Source organism: Equus przewalskii, chromosome 21 (genome assembly GCF_037783145.1).
Source record: "Equus przewalskii isolate Varuska chromosome 21, EquPr2, whole genome shotgun sequence".
Lineage (NCBI taxonomy): Eukaryota > Metazoa > Chordata > Mammalia > Perissodactyla > Equidae > Equus > Equus przewalskii.
This window is the reverse complement of record NC_091851.1, coordinates 26,963,683-26,983,419: the sequence shown is the minus strand read 5'-3', so window position 1 is coordinate 26,983,419 and position 19,737 is coordinate 26,963,683. Positions and strand designations below refer to the sequence as shown.

Below are 19,737 nucleotides of genomic sequence, written 5' to 3'. Positions count from 1 at the left end.
CACTGAATCCCTCTGGGTGTTGTGTGAAATGGACTGAATGGGCCAAGGGTGGAGGCAGGGAGACCCATGAGATGTTCAACCAGGTGTTGTGTTCAGACTCGTGCGGTAGCAGTGGAGGTGGGGAGGAGGGGTGGGACTCCGGAAATATTTTGAAGTTGCATCCAATAGGATTTGTGCATGGACTGGAATGTGTGTAAAAGAGAAGATCAAGGATTACTCCAAGGGGTTTGGTCTGAGCAACTGGAGAGACAGAGCTGCCATTTTCTAAGATGGGTCGGCTATGGGAGGAGCAGGTTTGGGGAGAGATGAGAAGTTCTGTTTTGGACATAGGAATGAAACCGGCAAACAGCCATTGATGATTAAGTATCTAGGTACTAAAGTTTTTCCTTTCTGCAATTACTGATTATAACTTTTAGCTGTTTAACCCACCCATTGTTCACGGTGCTGTTTCGGCAATATGCTCTCTCACTCCCACTAGGCTCCTATAGATAACGTCTCCCTGGAGCCTGGGTCACCATGGGAATGGGTGCGTGAGCTGTTTTTCAGTCAGAACTCCTTGTCCACTTCAGGCGGGTTGAGACGACCAATTCAACAACTGGGCCCGCGCAGATGTCAGACAGGCGACCTTTTGACGTCAAGAGGCTAAAAACTCCACCCTCAGATCATGCTAAAGCCTCCATTTTGTGAACACGGGTCCTAGAAGAGGCACGGGGTCTGACTACGCTTGCGCAGGTCATCAATTACCTGACCTCTCCGCACCTCCAGTCACCTCTCTCCACATTTCAGACCACCTTGCCCCCATCCTATAAATATCCCTGAGTCCCTGTTTTTGGGGAAGTGAATTTGAGGCTCATGCTCTCGCTTCCTCACGTGGCTGCCTCGTGAGTAAACTCTCTCTCTGCTGCAATCTCGTCGTCTCGGTGTTTGGCTTTCTGGGCGGTGGGCAAAAACAAACCTGGGTCTGTAACATAAATTTTTTTTAAACTTTTTATTTTGAAATAATTTAAAACTTACAGTAAAGTTTGTAAGAACTGTACAAAGAGCTCCTGTATGTATTCATCCAGATTACCCAATTGTTAACATTTGCTTTATTGTATTCTCTTTTCTCTCTTTCCACATATGTGTGTGTGTATGTGTGTTTCCCCTCTGCCCCCGAACCAAGGTTATTATGTTTCTTTAATCTCTGCTTTTCTTGTGTATGTGTGTGTGTGTGTGTGTATCTATGGTGAAATAACAAAATTTACCTTTTTTTTTTAAAGATTGGCACCTGAGCTAACATCCGTTGCCAGTTTTCTTCCTCTTTTTTTCCTTCTCCCCAAACCCCCCAGTACACAGTTGTATATTTTTAGTTGTGGGTCCTTCTAGTTGTGGCATGTGGGACACTGCCTTAGCATGGCTTGATGGGTGGTGCCATGTCCGTGCCCAGGATCTGAACTGGTAAAACCCTGGGCTGCCGAAGTGGAGCGCACGAACCTAAGCACTCGGCCACGGGGCCCAGCCCCTAAAATTTACCATTTTAACCATTTTTGAGGATATGGTTCAGTGGCATTAAGTGTATTCATGTTGTTGTACAGCCATGACAACCATCCTTCTCTGGAACTTTTTCATCTTCCCCAACTGAGACTTTGTATCCATTAAACAGTAACTTCCTATTCTCTTCCCTGAACAGCTGGGCAACCACCATTCTACTTTCTGTCTCTCAATTTGACTTCTCTAGGTACCTCATATGAGTATAATCATATACAGTATTTGTCCTTTCGTGACTGGCTTATTTTGTTTAGCATAATATCCTCAAGGGTCATCCATCTTGTAGCGTGCCAGAATTTTCTTCATTTTTAAGGCTGAATAATAATATATTGCATAATGTTTTCAAAGTTCACCCATTTTATAACATGTATCAGTACATCATTCTTTTTCTTTTTTTTAGATTTTTAAAATTTTTCCTTCTTCTCCCCAAAGCTCCCCGGTACATAGTTGTATATTTTTAGTTGTGGGTCCTTCTTGTGGCCTGTGGGATGCTGCCTCAGCATGGCTTGATGAGTGGTGCTAGGTCCACGCCCAGGATCCAAACCGGCAAAACCCTGGGCCGCCGGAGCAGAGCACACAAACTTAACCACTTGGCCACAGGGCCGGCCCCGTTTTAAATAATTTTTTTTTCTTTTAGATTTTCTTTTTAGTACTTCGTTCTTTTTATTGCTGAGTAGTATTCCATTCCATGGATGTACTACATGTTGTTTATGTATTGATCAGTTGATGGACATTTGAGTTGTTTCCACTTTTTGGCCATTATGAATAATGCTGCTGTGAACATTGGTGTATAAGTTTATGTGTGGATGTATGTTTTCACTTTTTTGGGTATATGTCTAAGAGTGGAATTGCTGGGTCATTTTTAACTCTATGCTTAAGTTTTTGAGGGACTTCCAAACTTTTCCACACTGCTGTACCATTTTACAATCCCACCAGTAATGTATGAGGGTTCTAGTTTCTCCACATCCTCACCAACACTTGTCTTCTAGCCATCCTGTTGGGTATGAAGTGGTATCACATTGTGGTTTTGATTAGCATGTCCCTAATGATTAGTTTTGTTGAACATCTTTTCGTGTGCTTATTGAAAATTTGTCTGTCTTCCTGTGGAGAAATGATTATTCAGATGTTTTGCCCTTTTTTTTTTGGAGGAAGATTAGCCCTGAGCTAACATCTACTGCCAATCCTCCTCTTTTTGCTGAGGAAGACTGGCCCTGAGTTAACATCCATGCCCATCTTCCTCTACTTTATATGTGGGACGCCTGCCACAGCATGGCTTGCCAAGTGGTGCCATGTCCACACCCGGGATCCGAACTGGCGAACCCTGGGCCACCAAAATGGAACATGTGCACTTAACCGCTGCACCACTGGGCCAGCCCTGTTTTGCCCATTTTATAATTTGTTTTTTTCTTGTTGGATTGCAAAGGTACTTTATATATTCTATTTATTACACCCTTACCAGATAATATGATTTGCAAATATTTTTCTCCAGTTTCGTGGATTGTCTTTTCATTTTCTTGATAGTTTCAAGAAGCACAAATGTTTTTAACTTTGGTGAGGTTTATCTATTTTTTTCTTTAGTTTCTTGTACTTTTGATATCATATCCAAGAAACCATTGCCTAATCCAAGGTCATAAAGATTTACACCTATGTTTTATTCTAAGAGTTTTATGGTTTTAGCTCTTAAATGTAGGTCTCTAATCCACTTGGAGTTAATTTTGTATATGGTGTGAGGTAAGGGTCCAACTCCCTTCTTCTGCATGTGGATATCCGGTTGTCCCAAAACCGTTTGTTAAGACAACTGCTCTTTCCCCAGTGAATTTTCTTGGCATCCTTGTTGAAAATCAGCTGTCCATAAATGTATGGGTTTATTTCTGGACTCTCAATTCTATTTCATTGATATGTATGTCTTCCCTTATGCCAGTACCAAAGAATCCTGATCACTTTAGTTTTGTAGTAAGTTTTGAAACCAGGAAGTGTGTCATCCACCTTCTGTTTTTTTCAAGATTGCTTTGGCTGTTCAGGGTCTCTTGCATTTCCACATGAAATTTAAGATGAGCTAGTCAATTTCTGCAGAAAAGGCAGTTGGGATTTTGGTAGATTATGTTGAATCTGTATATTTAATTTGCAGGAGTCTTACCATCTTAACAATACTAAGTCTTCTGATCCATGAACATGAAATGCTTTTTCCTTTACTTAGGTCTTTAAAAATTTCTCTCAATGATGTTTTGTAGTTTTCAGTGTACAAGTCTTACACTTCTTCTTTTTTTTTTTTCCCCTTTGTGAGGAAGATGGGCCCTGAGCTAACATCTGTTGTCAATCTTCCTCTTTTTGCTTGCGGAAGATTGTCCCTGAGCTAACATCTGTGCCAGTCTTCCTCTATTTTTTGTATGTGGGATGTGGCCAGAGCATGGCTTGACAAGTGGTACTAGGTCTGGACCTGGGATAGGAACCTGCAAACCCCAGGCCACCAAAGTGGAGCACAAGAACTTAACCACTATGCTACCAGGCCAGCCCATATACTTCTTTTGTTAACTTTCTTCCTAACTACTTTATTCTTTTTGATGCCATTGTAAATGGAATTGTTTTCTTAAATCCATTTTCAGTGTCCACTAGTAGTTAAACTGATTTTACTCACAACACTTCTGACACCAAATATGTGGGTTTTTTTCCTCAAGTCAACCAATTCTCCAACTCTCTGGACACCACCTGGGTGTCCTGCAGCACAGTTCAATTCTGACCCTAACCACCTGGCGTTAATGTCAGACTCCACAGGGTTAAGGCCTCAGTCCCACAAGACTGCCCTCACATCAGACGCCAGTTGCAAGTATTGGGTTTCTAGGTTACCCCCACTTCTGTCCAACTTGGCTACAAATTGGGGGTTCCTCCCCGCCCTAAAAATATTAGCTAGAACTGCTCACAGAACCCAGGAAAACAATTTACTTACTATTACCAGTTAACTATAAATGATAGAACTCGGGAGCAGCCAAACGGAAGAGATGCGTAGGGTGAGATGGGGGCCGGGTGGGGAGCTTCCACGCCCTTTCCAGGCGTGCCATCCTCCCAGCACCTTTAAGTGTTCGCCAGCCTGGAAACTCTCCAACCCTGTTGTTGAGGGGTTTTTATGGAGGTTTCATTACACAGACATAATTGATTAAATCGCTGGCCATTGATGATTGACTCCAGCCCCTCTTCCCTCCCTGGAGGCTGGCGACTGAGGCTGAACGTTCCAACCCTCTAATCATGCCTCTCTTTTTGGCAACCAGCCCTCATCCTAAAGCTGCCTAGGGCCCCCAGCCCCAGTCTTCTCATTAGCACACAAAAGACACTCATTCCTTCAGAGATTTCAAGGGTTTTTAGGAGCTGTGTGCCAGGGACAAAGACCAAATATTATTTTTTATTATATCACAGTAGAAATACTGTTGATTTTTGTATATTGATCCTGCTTCCAGGAACATTGCCGAGCTCATTAACTCTAAGAGCTCTTTTGTGGATACCTTAGGATTTTCTATATGAAAGATCATGTTATCCGCAAATTGAGATAGTTTAACTTCTTTCTTTCCAATCTGGATGCCCTTCATTCATCTTTTTGCCTAATTGCCTTGGCTGGAACCTCCAGTACAAGGTCGAATGACAGATGTGGCAAGAGCAGACAGCCTTGTCTTGTTCCTGATGTTAGGGAGAAAGCTTTCGGTCTTTCCCCATTCAATATGGTGTTAGCTGTGGATTTTCCTTGGATGCCCTGTATGAGCTTGAGGAAGTCCTCTTCTAGTCCTAGCGTGTTGAATGTTTTTTTCATGAAAGGGTATTGGCTTTTGTCAAATGCTCTTTCTGCATCTGTTGAGACGTCTTAATCTGGAACAGTTCCTTAGCTTTTCTTGGTCTTTCATGACCCTGACGTTTTTGGAGAGTCCAGGCCAGTTACTTGGTGCCCCCTCAGGATTAGCTTCAGGTCATGGGTTTTTGACAGGAATAGCACGGAAATGACGTTGTGCCCTTCTCAGTGCATCTTATCAGGGGAAGTGTGGTATTAAGTTTCCCCATCACTGGTAGTAATGACTTTGGCCATCTAGTTAAGGTAGTGTCTGCCAGATTTATCCGTAAGAAAGTTACTACTGGGCCAGCCCCGGGGCCTAGTGGTTAAGTTCAGTGCACTCCACTTCGGTTCCTGGGTGCGGACCTACACCACTCGTCTGTCGGTGCCATGATGAGATGGTGGCTCGCGTATAAAACAGGAAGATTGGCAACAGCTCAGGGCAAATCTTCCTCACCAAAGGGAAAAAAAAAAGGAAAGTTAGTATTTTTCCCTTTTAAAGATTTTATTTTTTTTTCCTTTTTCTCCCCAAAGCCCCCTGGTACATAGTTGTATATTTTAGTTGTGGGTCCTTCTAGTTGTGGCATGTGGGATGCCGCCTCAGCATGGCTTGATGAGCGGTGCCGTGTCTGCACCCAGGATTCGAATTGGGGAAACCCTGGGCTGCCACAGTGGAGCATGCAAACTTAACCACTCGGCCACAGGGCTGGCCCCTATTTTTCCATTTTATAGTTAATGAATAAGTAATTTGTGGGGTGTTCCTTTGAGACTGAATATTCTGTTCCTCATCAAACTTTCACCCATGTTTTTTAACACCCACGGATGATTCGTTTGTTACTATGATAGTTGCCAAATGGTGATTTTCTAACCTCCTCACTTCCTCTTACTAGCTGGTAGGCATGTTAATTTTGAGATTGCCTGTTAGACATCCAAGTGGAGATGGCAAGTGTGAAGTGTGGAGTTCAAGGAAAGGTACAGGTTGCAGATTTAAAGATTTTATTTTTCCTTTTTCTCCCAAAGCCCCCTGGTACATAGTTGTGTATTTTTAGTTGTGGGTCCTTCTAGTTGTGGCATGTGGGACGCCGCCTCAGCATGGCCTGATGAGCAGTACCATGTCTGCGCCCAGGATTTGAACCTGCAAAACCCTGGGCCACCGAAGCAGAGCATGTGAACTTAACCACTCGGCCACGGGGCCGGCCCCCAGGTTGCAGATTTCGATGTAAGAGTTGTCGGCCTATAGAAGGTTAAAGCCATTAGCAGCTGAGGGTCCCCAAGAGCCCATGTTCCTCGTTGGTCATAGCGCTTCACCAGGCTGGGCTCTGCTTACATGTTTTGGAGACAAACCCTGGTGCTGGCTGGGTTACCAGGGTACCATGGCTCCATGGAAGCTAGGACTGGGGGCCCCTGTCTCGTGAGAAGTTGGGTTCCATGGAAGGAAATGTCCCTGCTCTGTTCAAAGCTGGTGAAAGCCTTTACATCTTAACCTGGCATTCAAGGCCTGTCAAGCATTGCCCTCTCTCTGAGCAGCAGTACAGTCTCCCCCTTCTGCCTGTGTGCTCACTGTGCCCGTCACTTGGGGAACTCCTACTCATCCCTCAAAGCCCAGCTCAAATATTGCCTTCTCTGTGAAGTCCTGCTCCTCCTCCCCCCGACGAGTTCTTTAATTTTGGAAATAGTTCTTGAGGGTCTCCTCTGTGCTAGGCACTGAGACTGGTGACAAAACTTAATTCCTGTCCTCAGGGAGCCCACCATCTCTTGATGGAGACAGATACTCACTTAAAATCACACAGATGTAATTATCGTTATATCAGTGACAGCAACAAAGAAAGCCAGGCGAAGTACCTCTCGAGCTCCAAGTGTAGAGCAGGGGGTTTGCACCCACCTGGCCTGGTGAGGGGCTTTGGGAGGGTTTCCCTGAGGAAATGCCAGCTGGCCTGAGAGCTGAGGAAGGTGTGGGTGTTAACTCTATCGGTGGGGGAGCCATGGCTCTCTGTGTGAGGCCTGGGGTGAGGCTGGAGGGCAGAGAGCAGGGGATGGGCTCCCAAGGGAGGTGCAGCCTGAAAGGTGAGCAGGGGCCTCCAAGGCCAAGGTGGAGAGGCTGGATTTCCTCCTGCCTGCGCTGGGCAGCTGCAAAGGGTTCTGAGCAGACACGGACTTTTGGAGGGAGAAGAGGGAGACTGCCATAGCAGAGGCGGGAGGGCCAGTGGGGACCACGCTGATTTTTCAGGTCAGCCAGATTCAGGCGGGCAGGAGGCACAACTTCATTTTGAATTTCTCTTATAAACTCCACTCCAGTGCTGGTGGTAGGAACTTCATTTCAGTCGGTCAGCACTTACCCATGCTGGCATCCGCTTGGTCCCTGGCTCTCAGGCCACTGGTGGCAATGGCTTTGTCCTTCTGTCCTGGCCAAATGGCCCCTAGGCCCAATGCTGCTCCTGGCTGTGGCCGAGCCTTCTCTCTCTCCTTGAGGCTTGGGGGCCTGCGACCCTGAGGGAGCAGGGGGTCTAAAAGGGGAAGCTGGGCCTCCCTGCTTTCCGATCTGCAGCCCTGTGGGTGGTCCCCAGGGACCCAGGGACGACGCACAGTCGGTTTCTCCCTCTGCCTCTTGCGCAGCACCCTGCAGCTTTCAGGAGGGTGCTTCCCGTCTCCCTCAGTCTTTGTCCTTTCTGTTCCCTCCAGGACTGAGCTTTGGAAACGCAGAGGCTGAGGACTCATTGCCAGCTTCTCTGGGAAGCTGCTTTCAGCCTTTCCCTGAAGTGACAAATGCCTCCCTGATAGAACAGAGTACAGGAGATGGGACATCATCTAAGCCATATTCTTGTTAAAACTGTTTAATCTGAATCTAGTCATGGGAAGAAAAATCCAAATTATGCAGCATTCTCTAAGATGCTTGGACACTTAAAAACTGTCAATGTCATGAAAAACAAAACAAAAACTGTTTTTGATTCAACAAAACTAAAGAGACATGGGGCCGGCACCGTGGCTGAGTGGTTAAGTTCGTGTGCTCTGCTTCGGACGTGTGCTCCCTGGCGGCCCAGGGTTTCGCTGGTTTGGATCCTGGGTGCGGACATGGCACCGCTCGTCAGGCCACGTTGAGGTGGCGTCCCACATGCCACAACTAGAGACCGACCCACAACTAAAAGTATTCAACTGTGTACTGGGGGAATTTAGGAAAGAAAAAGCAGGGGGGAAAAAAAAAGCGAGACATGATAACTGAAAGGAATGAATGATCCTTAACTGGGTCCTGGAGAGGTACAAAGGAAAAGCCATAGAGGACATCACTGGGACATGTGGACCATGCTGTGCTTTAGCTAATGTCTGCACACCGAGTGCCTTCCTGGTTAAGGGAGGTGCTTGCAGACCACTCGTTTGTTAGATTAGAGGGTGATAATGGTATTGTGGTTGTGCAGAAATGTCCTTATTCTTAGGAGCTGCATGGTCTGTAAGGGGGTGAAGTATCATGATGTATGTAACTTACTTTCCAAATGGCTCCAGGGGAAACATGTTTGTGTATGTACCTGAGAGGAATAATGCAAATGTGGCAAAATGTTGACAGTTGGTAATTCTGGGTAAAGGACTATTCTTTCAACTCGGGGGAGAGGGGGTCCCTCCACTGCCACCCCAGTAGGACTGGGAGTGGCGCCCAGATTCTGCACATCAGATGCTTCCCTCCCCACTATGCTCTGACTCAGGGAGTGCAGGATCCCTCCCTGAGGCCCTGATCAACCCTCAAGGCCCCTCCTCTGCTGCCACACAAACACTCAAGCTCTGAAGGGGTCAGGATCCACCCCGGTCCCCCAGGGCCCGTCGGTAGAGCTGGGCTGCCAGCTGGATGGGGGCCCTCAAGTCCAGCGTGGCCGCCTCTTGCATTCACTCACCTCTGGGTGCCTAGCTCAGTGCCCAAGGCAACCTAAAACCTCTTCACTTAACCCTTCAAGTCACCCCCCGCCGGGTCTCAGGGCAGGGGTAGGTCGAGGAAGGTGCCAGCCCCAGGAGTTAATCAGAGCCACCATGGTCACTAGATGCTCAGGTGCCACTAACAACAGGATTCACAGATGAGAGCCCACTGCTCCCAGTGCAGGGAGGTTTTGCCCACAGGGTTGGGATGAGCTCACAAGGGGCCCAACTGGGGAAGGGCCGGGCAGGTGAACAACGTTCCTGAGGAGGCAGTTCTGTGCATCCCCTGGGCCTGAGATGGACCGAGGGAGACCAGGGGTCTGCAGCTCAGCCTGGCCCAAAAACTTTCGCACGTTCTTCCCAGCGGGTGTTGGCACCTACAGTTCCTTCTGCCTTGAATGCACTTTCTCCAGGCTCTCCGCTGCACACCACCCCCATCCCCAAACCTGGTTAATACCCACTGTCCTTCCAGGCTTGACCACAATGCTCCTGCCCAGACTGGGTTTGGTGATGCTGTCATGGGTTCCCACACCCTCACTGCGTTGCATTTTCTTTTCTGTCACCTGTTGGAGACTTGAACTCGTCTGTGACATGTTCAGTGTCTGTGTCCCCCCTGAGAGCGTGAGCTCTGTGAATGACTGCCAGGCCCTGGCCTGGGACAGCAGGTGCTCAGGAAGTGCACTTGGTGCACGTGGCTGTCGAGTGGCGGAAGCTGCCCGGGCCCCAGTACCCTGTCCCGGGAGATGCTCAAGCAGAGTCGGGGGCTGTGGAAGAGGTGTGAGTTGTCAGCAAGGGCAGCCCATCTTGGCTCCCATGTAGCGACGACTAATTAAGCATTTATTTCTCAGAGGAAGCTGGTAAGGTAGATGTTGCACACTCATTTTCCAGGTGAGGGAACCAAGAGCTTAGTTTTCTTGCCCAGGATCACAGAGCTGGTACATGACAGCTGGAATTATGGTTTGCGCTCAAGTCAGCCTGTTTCCAAAGAGCTGCCATTTGGAAGGGGTGTCCGGCTCAGTCTCCTGGGGCATCTGCTCCACTCGCCTCACCCCAGCCTGGCCCATCCCGCTGCAATAACACCATGAGCCCTTGGTACACGTTACCTCATTTATTCTCACAACATGCCTGTGAGGTAGGGAGGGGCAGGGACTGTCCCTGTTTTACAGAGGAGGAAGTTGAGGCACACAGAGGTCAAGTGACTTGCCCAAGGTCACAGACGGCGGCCAAGCTGGAATGGGGCCCCAGAGCAGGCCCTCGGTTCACCCGGGGTCCCCTGCAGCAAGTGCCGGACACAAGGACGTCTCCAGTGCCTATTCGTATACACAGGAGAGAGCAGCCCTCGAGCCCTGAGCGCACTGCGGGCTGGGCCTCACCTTCCCCCTCCCCGCCCTGCAGGCCCGGGCCACTGCAGCTCAGGGCTCATGACACCCTGGGAGTGGGGCTGGGGGGGCAGGGGAGAGAGGATGACTGGGGTGAAAAAATAGAACAGAACAGAAAACTCAGAGGCTGGGCAGATAGTCCCATGGTTGGGGGGGGTAGGTGGAAGACCAAAAAAAGGGCTGCTTACACACAAGGTATATATTTTTACACACACGTGTACACACACCTAGATATAGTACATGTAAAAATATATGCTATTCACACACCCGCCTCCTGCCAGGTGCCCCGAGAGCCAGCGGTGGCGCTGGTGGGCATGGGTGAGCAGATGGGCATTTGTTAAATATACACTCTAAGGTCTATGTGCATATGTACACATACGTACAGACAGCCGCCCGCCCGCCCCTCGGGTACTGTACACAGGCTCCGCCAGGAACAGACAACCCCTGGAAAATGGGGTCCCTCTCTCAAGTGCCCCCTGCGAGTCAGAGTCATACGTTCGCTGAAGGAAGAAGGGGCTGGAGAGAAGAAAAAGGCGGGAGTCTGGAGTGTGATAACTGTGGCTTTTATCTCAGTCACCCCCCCCCCCACCCCCCCCCCCCGACTTAAACCTTCCTCATCTTCTCAGAGAGGCGAGTCACCCGCCTGACCCTGATGCTGGCGGATCGCGGTGGGAGGGCTGCTTCTGCTGAGAGGAACCTACATCTGCGTGTGTGCGCGTGTGTGACTGTGTGTGAGCACTTGGTGGGGGAGGGGATGCGTGTCCATCTCTGTCCTCTGGGCTCTCAACCACGAAAAGGGCTGAGAACCAGAAAGCCGACAGCCAGGATGGTGACCCCCGTGTGAGCTCTGAAGGGGAGAGAGAAAAATGTAAGAATGAAAACTCCAAGGTCAGAGCGGGGGTGGCTGGGAAAAGAAGGAAGGACATGGCAGGTGCCCAAGGCTGCCCTTGGACTGTCGTCATCTTGTAAACAAGCTAGTTTAAGTTCTCATTAGATAGAACAAGTAAAAAGACCGCAGTCTGGAGGCTGGGCCGGGAGTTGCCGAAGTCCATCTATCTCGTCCACCACGGCCAGCAAGAGGAAAAAAAAAGTTTTATACTTTTGTGTTTTTGTTGACTTTTTTGTGTGAAGTCTTCATAACCTAAAGCTGAGAGGGACCCAAAAAAGCCAAATTGTGAGCCCTTGTATGCGTCAATTTGAAAGTTGGCTCAGGGTCTCTAGACAGAATAATCATACTAAAGGTTGAGAAAATTTTGTTCCATTTGCATTTAGTTTGTGTGGTTTTTTTCTTAATGACTTAAGATTGTTTGCTTCCTGGTCTCAGAGCCGGGTCTGGGCCTCGGGGACATAAATCTCGATGCTGTCTGCGCTCTCTGTGGCTGAGTTCTGCCGCACAGAAGCTGCCCGCTTGGCCGCCAGGAGTCTCTTGCGGGCTTCCTGACGCTGCTTGTCCCCAGCGTCAGAGGCCTTGTCGCGGCTCACTGCCGGCTTGGATTTGGCTGGCTTCTTTGGGACTGGAGGGGGTGGTTTCTTCTCTTCCTTTAGTGAGACAGTGAGGAGGGAAGAAAAATAAAATAAAGGTACCACCTTTTGTGTGGTGCTACCACCCACCATATGCTGGCAGCTGGAGTCTCCACCCCAGCCTCCCGCATTGGGCACAAGCAACACACATTTGGAATCAGGAAGCCACAAGAAGCAATGATAATGGGAATAGCACAAGGCATAGGAGCAAAAAGCAAGCTTAGGATCCTAGAATGTTCTAGCAGGAAGGGATGGGCAGATCACCTGCTCCCACCCCTGCTTTGAACCATTGGGAACCTAAGACTCAGGCAAGAACAAGCCTGAGTCACACAGCCAGAGGTGGGATTTAAATCCAGGGCCTCCAGCTCCCAGGCCCCATCTCACATGCTGTTCTAGGGGATCAGAGCCCACAAGGGCCACAGTCTAGGAACTAACAACTGTACGGGGCATTGGGTGCCACTGTTGTACAGAAGGATGCCTGAGCCTCAGGGAAAAGCCTGCCCCAGGAGGCAGAATTGGGTCAAGACACCCCTACTCCTGGCAATGTGGCCCCAGGAGAAGGACCATTTTTCTGCCTCCAAAGTTCCAACAGCCATGTATACTCTAGTGCTCGAGGCTATGGGCATGTGTCTCCCAGGAGCCCCATTTTCTGAACATGCAGGGCAGGGTGGCATGCTTAGGGGGGCAGCCTCAACTACACAGAGCGAGCGGCATGCTGGACAAGTGCCGAGCATGGACCCCGCACACTGATGGATGTGAGCCCCCAGCTCAAAGACAACACACGGAGAAGGGAGCCAAGCAGCACTGACCGATGTGGGCAGCGTTATTGCCGACCAGGAATTTGTCCCTGGACTTCCCCTCCGCACTGCTCCATGCTCACCTTCCTCTTCTCGGGGGTCTCCACCAGCTGCCAGCTGTTGGCCTTGAGGTGGTAGAGTTCATCAAACTTCATGCTGATGTCCTCAATGGACAGCTGTAGCAGGTCCCAGAACCCTGCCAGGTCCTGGGCTGTTGGACGTGGGTTGGCATCAGGGTTCTGTGGGGCAGATGGCGATCAGTGGGGCAAGCAAGGCAGAAGCTTATCCTGCACCCCATCCCAAGTATGGTTGGGGTCTCCTGAGGCCTAGTCTTGCTCCCGTTCCCAGGGTCAGTATTTGTATGGGTAAGTGACACTAGTTCCTGGGCACTGCGAGCCCTGATGGTGGAGATCTCTGGGAGAAGGAGATGGTTCCATCATGAGAGCAGGCCCTGCACATACGTGGGGACTGAGGCCGTTGCCACCCCTGTAGGGCTACAGTGAGGAAGCCTCTCATGTCCCTAATGCATGCCAGGCAGACAAATGTTCTTATTTTACAGGACGGAAACAGAAGTTCTTGGCCATGATCTCACAGTGAGGTGGGGAGGAGCCAGCATCACGCCAAGGTGAGTCCAGGTGGTTCCCCCCCATCATTCTGTTCTTTGACAACACATTTCTCATCACGACTGCCCCAGCCAACCCACAAACCCTACAGGTCCCGGGGACAAACACTCGCCATTGTCCTCTACCCCATGGAGTACACCGGCCCTGAGCAGCTGGAGAGGCTTCCACAAGAAAAGCTGCCCTCCAGACAGGTAAGGGTAGGGGAGACCCACGAAGCCTAGTGGTCGTATGTCTTTAGTTCTTACCTTGACTGTCATCTTAGATATAGAGTTTTATATAAACAAATCAGTGCTAATTGATTTTTAACTTTCATGTGGCTGTTTTTACACAGAGTCCACTTTGCTATTTCAAAAGGTATTAGAGATCTGACAGGACCATTCCTGGCCCCTTTCTCATGCTAGGCACTGACATGTGTCACCATCCTCTTTCCAGTGCCACGAGGAAGCAGCACCTTCTCCATGTTACGGAGGTGCTCACGGAGGCTTCCAGGGGCTAATCCTGACGGGGGCTGGCAGGCGGCCAAAGGCCGGCAGCCCCGCTGTGGAGGAAGAATCACTCACCAAGTTCTGCTCACAGAGGCCCCGGAACTGCTGGAACTTCTGGGACATCAGGAGCTGGGCACTGCCCACAGCACTGAGGACTTTTCCTAAGACTGAGAAAGAGAAGGTGGAGAAAGACTGAGCAGAGCGGCGTCTCTTGGGGTGGAAGGCAGGATCGGGGTCGCAGCTCTCACCTGCCCATCCCACCTGAGGAAACCAGTCATTATTTGGTGATGGCAGTTGGTCTTCATTTTATTTATATACTAATCCACTCTCACTGTGAAAAATGCAAACAATACATATAAAGTGAACCTCATCATTTAGTTCTTAAGGACATTTTATGGCAATAAATTTGAAAACTGAGTTTAAATGGAACAATTTTCCAGGAAAACATAAATTAGTATCACGGACTCAAAAAGAAATAGAAACTCTGATTAGACCAGTAACTCTTTAAAAAATCCCTGCCGTAGAATATTCAAACTGCTGCAGACAGTAAATAAACACAGAAAATGACACAACTCATTTCAGGAGACTTGAGAGCAGACAGGACATGCCAATAATAGACCACATTCATTATGAACATAAATGTAAAGTCTTAAATAAAATAGAAGCAAATAGAATGCAACAGAAGAGCTGACCATGAAGTGTTTAGCCCAGGAATACAAGGCTGGTCTTTTAGTGTGACTTCTAGTTTTTGGGGGGTTTTTGGGCAGCTTAAACAACACCAATTTGTTATCTTACAGTTCTGTAGGTTAGAAGTCCCACAGGGGTCTCACTAGGCTAAAATCAAGGTGTCTCCCAGAGGCTCGAGGGCAGAATCGGTTTCTGCCTTTTCCAGGTTCTAGAGCCACTCACATTTCAAACAACCCCTCCCTCCATCTTCAAAGCCAGCAAGGGTGGGTCGAGTCCTCATGTTGTATCAGCCTGGCTTCCCTCTTCCACTTTCAAGGACCCTTGGCATGGGGCCCTTCTGCACAATCTCCCTGGCTTAAGGTCAGCTGATTAGTGACCTTAATTCCCCTTTGCAACCTAATATACTCACAGTTCTGGGTATTAGATCTGTGGATCTATGGATCTTGGGTGGGTGGGGGTCACTTTTCTGCCTATAACACCATTTTTCCCTCTTTTCTCAACTGGGGGTCCCAGTGTCTCTTATCCTTTGGCATGCTTTTTTGCCCAGGGCTTTTTGTGTGACTTCCAGTTTTAAAGTGGTGGCATAAAGACAATGCTACCTCTAACTCCCTTAGAAGTCACTAAAGAGCAAAACAGAGTAAACAAGAAATGGAAATGAAATAGAAATTGTCTCTGACAGAACCCCAGAGCACAGTGTATGAGGAAAGCTGCCAGATGCAGTGATGGTCACACAAGGAGGATTCTTGGGGTCAAAGGTCTCAGATAAAGGTGGCAGTTTTGAGTTCTCCAAAGTAGAAGACAAGGCTGAAGAATGCACACCTGCACCCGTCCCTTAGGTCTTCCTGCCAGCCTGAGACACAGTCCTGGCCCCTCTCCCTCAATGATCTACTGACAAGAGCTCATCATGGAAGAGTTTCACCTCATTAAGAAATTAGTAATTAAAAAGGAGGTAATACAAGAGCTCAGCAGATATTACAGGAACAGCAAATGGCAGAGAACATTCACCACAAAAGTTGTTACCAGAGAATAGAGGAAAAGTGTGACATTTCGTCATGAATATGTCAAACAGTGGTTCCAAGCAGAGATAGAGGTGCTGGGAAAAAGAGATGTGAGCCAATGGAAGGAGATAAAACACGAGCTCTGGAAGCAGTGCAAGAGAAAAATCAGGCCAGCCCGGAGACAAGGGCCACGCGGGAAGCAGGACAAAGAATAAAGCACAAGGAGAACAGGAGTGAAAAGCTCCTGGTACAGAACACAAACTGCTTGATTAACAAAACAAGACATCTTTTAAAATGAATAGCTAAGCTGCTGGAAATGAAACGAGCCCCCCCCCCCCCCCCCCCCCCCCCCCCCGGCCCCGCCTCAAGTAGGTAGTGGGATGTGTGCCTGGCTTGTTCTAAGGTAGAGTGAGAATAAAAGGAAAAGTTTCTCCTGAGAATTCCTAACCATAAGGCTCTACCTGGGCACCTTGTTTCTTAAGAAATAAAAGAAGCAACTAAATGTATTAAAAAGAAGAGACTGTGAGGGCCGGCCCCGTGGCCGAGTGGTTAAGTTTGTGTGCTCCGCTTCAGAGGCCCTGGGTTTCGCCAGTTCGAATCCTGGGTGTGGACATGGCACCGCTCATCAGGCCATGCTGAGGCGGCGTTCCACGTGCCAGAGCTAGAAGGGCCCACAACTTACTGGGGGGCTTTGGGAGAAAAAGGAAAAATAAAATCTTTAAGGAAAAAAAAAAAGAGACCATGAAAAAGAAAGTGATTGAGAGACATGGAAGAGAGAGGGAGACTCAGCATATCTATCAGAGTTCTAACAGAAGAAAACAGAGAATGGAAGAAAGAAATATTCAAAGAGATCCTGATTAGGAACTTTGCAGAAATGGCTAATGACACTGGTCCTCAAGAGTCAGGAAGCCAAATGGATCCCCAGCAAATTGACTCTTATTTACAGTAAAACCAAAGACAGAGAAGCTCTTAAAAACTAGCCAAAGGAAAAGGACAGATTACTGCCAAGGGAATGAATTAAACAGCAAATTTCTAAACTACAGCAACAGATAGAGACTGTATTGACTTAAAGTACTAACTGAAAATCCTACGCCCAGAGGAACTATCCCTCAGGAGCGAGGATGAATGGGGGACAGCACAGTCTCTTCCACAGAGGCTGCTGGGGAAGCTAGATAGCCACACGCCAAAGAATGAAGTTGACCCTCACCTTGTACCACATAAAATAATTAACTCAGAATGGATCAAAGACCTAAACATAAGAGCTAAAACTATAAAACTCTTAGAATAGGGCCAGCCCCGGGGGCCTAGTGGTTAAGTTTGGCACACTCTGCTTTGGAGGCCTGGGTTTGGTTCCCAGGCGTGGACACACACCACTTGTCTGTCAGTGGCCATGCTGTGGCAACAGCTCACATACAAAAAGAGGAAGATTGGCAGTGGATGTTAGCTCAGGGTGAATCTTCCTCAGCAAAAATAAATAAAACTCTTAAAATAAAACATAGGGGAAAACCTTCATGACCTTGAATTTGGCAGTAGTTTCTTACGACATCAAAAGCACAGGCAGCAAAAGAAAAAATAAATCTGACTTCATTAAAACAGAAAACTTTTATTCATCAAAGGATACTATGAAGAAAGTGTAGAGACAACCTAGAGAATGGAAAAATTATCTGCAAATCATCTATCTAAAGGTTTAATATCCAGACTATATAAAGAACTCCTACAACTTAACAACAAAAAGACAAACAGTCCAATTAAAAAATGGGCAAAGACTTGAACAGACATTTCTCCAAAGATAATAGTAAGCATCCTCAACATCATTAGTCATTAGGGAACTACAAATCAAAACCACTTCACACCCATTAGGATAAAAACAAAACAACCCAAAAAACCCGCCAGAAAACAAGTGTTGGCAAAGATGGGGGGAAACTGGAACCTTGTGCATTGCTGGTGGGAATGTAAAATGGTGCAGCTGCTGTAGAAAACAGTTTGGTGGTTCCTCAAAAAGTTAAACACAGAATTACCACATGACCCAGCAATTCTACCCCTAAGTATATACCCAAAAGAAGAGAAAACAGAGATTTAAACAGGTACTTGTATGCCAATATTCAAAGCAGTATTATTCACAATGGTCAAAGGTGGAAACAACTCAAGTGCCCATCAATAGATGAATGGATAAACAAGATGTGGATACACACACTGGAATGTTACTCACCCATAAAAAGGAATGAAGTTCTGATATGTGCTATAACATAGATGAGCCCTGAAACATTATGCTAAGTGAAATAAACCAGACACAAAAGGACAAATATTGTATGATTCCACTTACATGAAATATCTAGAATAGGCAAATTCACAGAGACAGAAAAGTACATTAGAAGTTACTAGGGGGCAGGGGCTTGGAAGGAGGAGTTATTGCTGAATAGGTACAGTTTCTGTTTGGGGTAATGAAAGAGTTTTAGAATTATATAGTGGTGATGGTTGCAGAACATTGTTAATGTAATTAATGCCACTGAACTGTATGCTTACGAGTGGCTAAAATGGCAAATTTTATGTTATATGTATTTTGCCACAATCAAAAAATGATTTTAGAAAAGGCAGAAAAGAGACAGAAAGTGCAAAACAAAATGGTAGAAATTAATCCAAATATACTAGTAATTATAATCTTTACAAATGGACTAAATTTCCAATTAAAATATACCAATTTCAGGTTGGATACAAAACCAACATCCAGATATATGATATATGCTGTTGATAAGAGACACAACCTAAAAGCTAAGAACACAGAAAGGTTATGAATAAGAAAATGGAAAAAGGTATACTATGTAAATACTGAAAAAAGAATGCTGGTATAGTTAGACTAAGTTATACTATACTATAAGAATGGACTCTGAGCCAAAAAGTAGAAAGAGAAAAAGGATCACTAAATATTGATAAGAGGTTCAATTCACCAGGAAATTCAAATGATTCTTAACTCATAGGCATGTAATAACATAGTTTCAATTGTGTAAATGCAAAAAGTGACAGACTGTAAGGAGACACTGACACATCTACCATGAGAGTGGAAGACCTTAACATAACCTCTCTGAGTAGTGAACAGATAAAGCAGACCAAAAAAATCACTAAGGTCAGAGAACATTTCATTAACAAACTTGTTCTAAAAGACATAATAGAGAACCCTATGCCCACTCACTGTAAAATATACTTTCTTCTCACACACATATGGAACATTTGCTATACTGACCACTTCTAGGCCATAAAATAAATCTCCACAAATTTCAAAGAAATGGGCATCATATAGATCATGTTTTTTGACATTAATATAATTCAGTTAGAAACCAGTAATGAAAATATAACTAATAAACCCATGTGTTTAAAAACAATACTTCTAAAACATAAAAACATACACTTTTAAATGACCCACTGGTCAAAGAAATCACACTGGAAACTGGAAATATTACATATCCCACCTTGTTAGATATGGCTCAAGTAGGACTTAAAGGGAAATCCATAGGCTTCAAAACTTCTATTTTTAAAAAGGACAGGCTGAAAAACAAATGAGCTAAGGATCCAATTTAAGACATTAGTGAAGGAACAGTACAATTAACCCAAAGAGAGGAGAAATTAATAAAATAATAAACCAACATAATAATTAATAAAATTAATAAACCCTGCCAAACTGATCAAGATACAAAGGAGACAGGTACAGATAAAGATTAGGAATGGAAAAGGACCCTATGACATAACCATACAGGAAAAGATATTTTAAAAAAGAGAGTTCTACAAAACAATGAAGTAAAAGATAATTTTGTTTTTAAACAAAATAGAATATGAGCAGAGGAAACATCCCAACTCATTTTATGAAACTAGATAACCTTCATACTAAAACAGGACAAGGATGAGAAAGGAAAGTTACCAGCCAATTTCTCATAAACAAAGGCAAAATTATTAAATCAATCAGATATTAATAAATCAAGTCCAACAATGTACTAACATGATAATATATCATAATTCACCT

General features: G+C 46.4%; 1 protein-coding gene and 1 long non-coding RNA gene across 39 annotated transcripts in view; one reads left to right on the top strand and one right to left on the bottom strand.

Moving 5' to 3' along the window:
- LOC103557621 (uncharacterized) overlaps positions 1-14,457 on the top strand; it is a 53,060-nt gene extending 38,603 nt beyond the window's left edge. The window contains exons 5-6 of the long non-coding RNA XR_546527.2: positions 13,492-13,557; positions 13,988-14,457. This is a non-coding gene — a long non-coding RNA (uncharacterized lncRNA). The remainder of the gene's footprint in view (positions 1-13,491; positions 13,558-13,987) is intronic.
- DLGAP4 (DLG associated protein 4) overlaps positions 10,329-19,737 on the bottom strand; it is a 202,626-nt gene continuing 193,217 nt past the window's right edge. For all 38 annotated transcript variants that reach the window (XM_008530234.2, XM_070588274.1, XM_070588272.1 and 35 more), the window contains 3 exons: positions 14,116-14,207; positions 13,016-13,171; positions 10,329-12,153 (listed from right to left, as the gene is read on the bottom strand). In XM_008530234.2, coding sequence (XP_008528456.1) covers positions 11,935-12,153; positions 13,016-13,171; positions 14,116-14,207 — 467 coding nt within the window. In that variant the 3' untranslated portion in view covers positions 10,329-11,934. The remainder of the gene's footprint in view (positions 12,154-13,015; positions 13,172-14,115; positions 14,208-19,737) is intronic.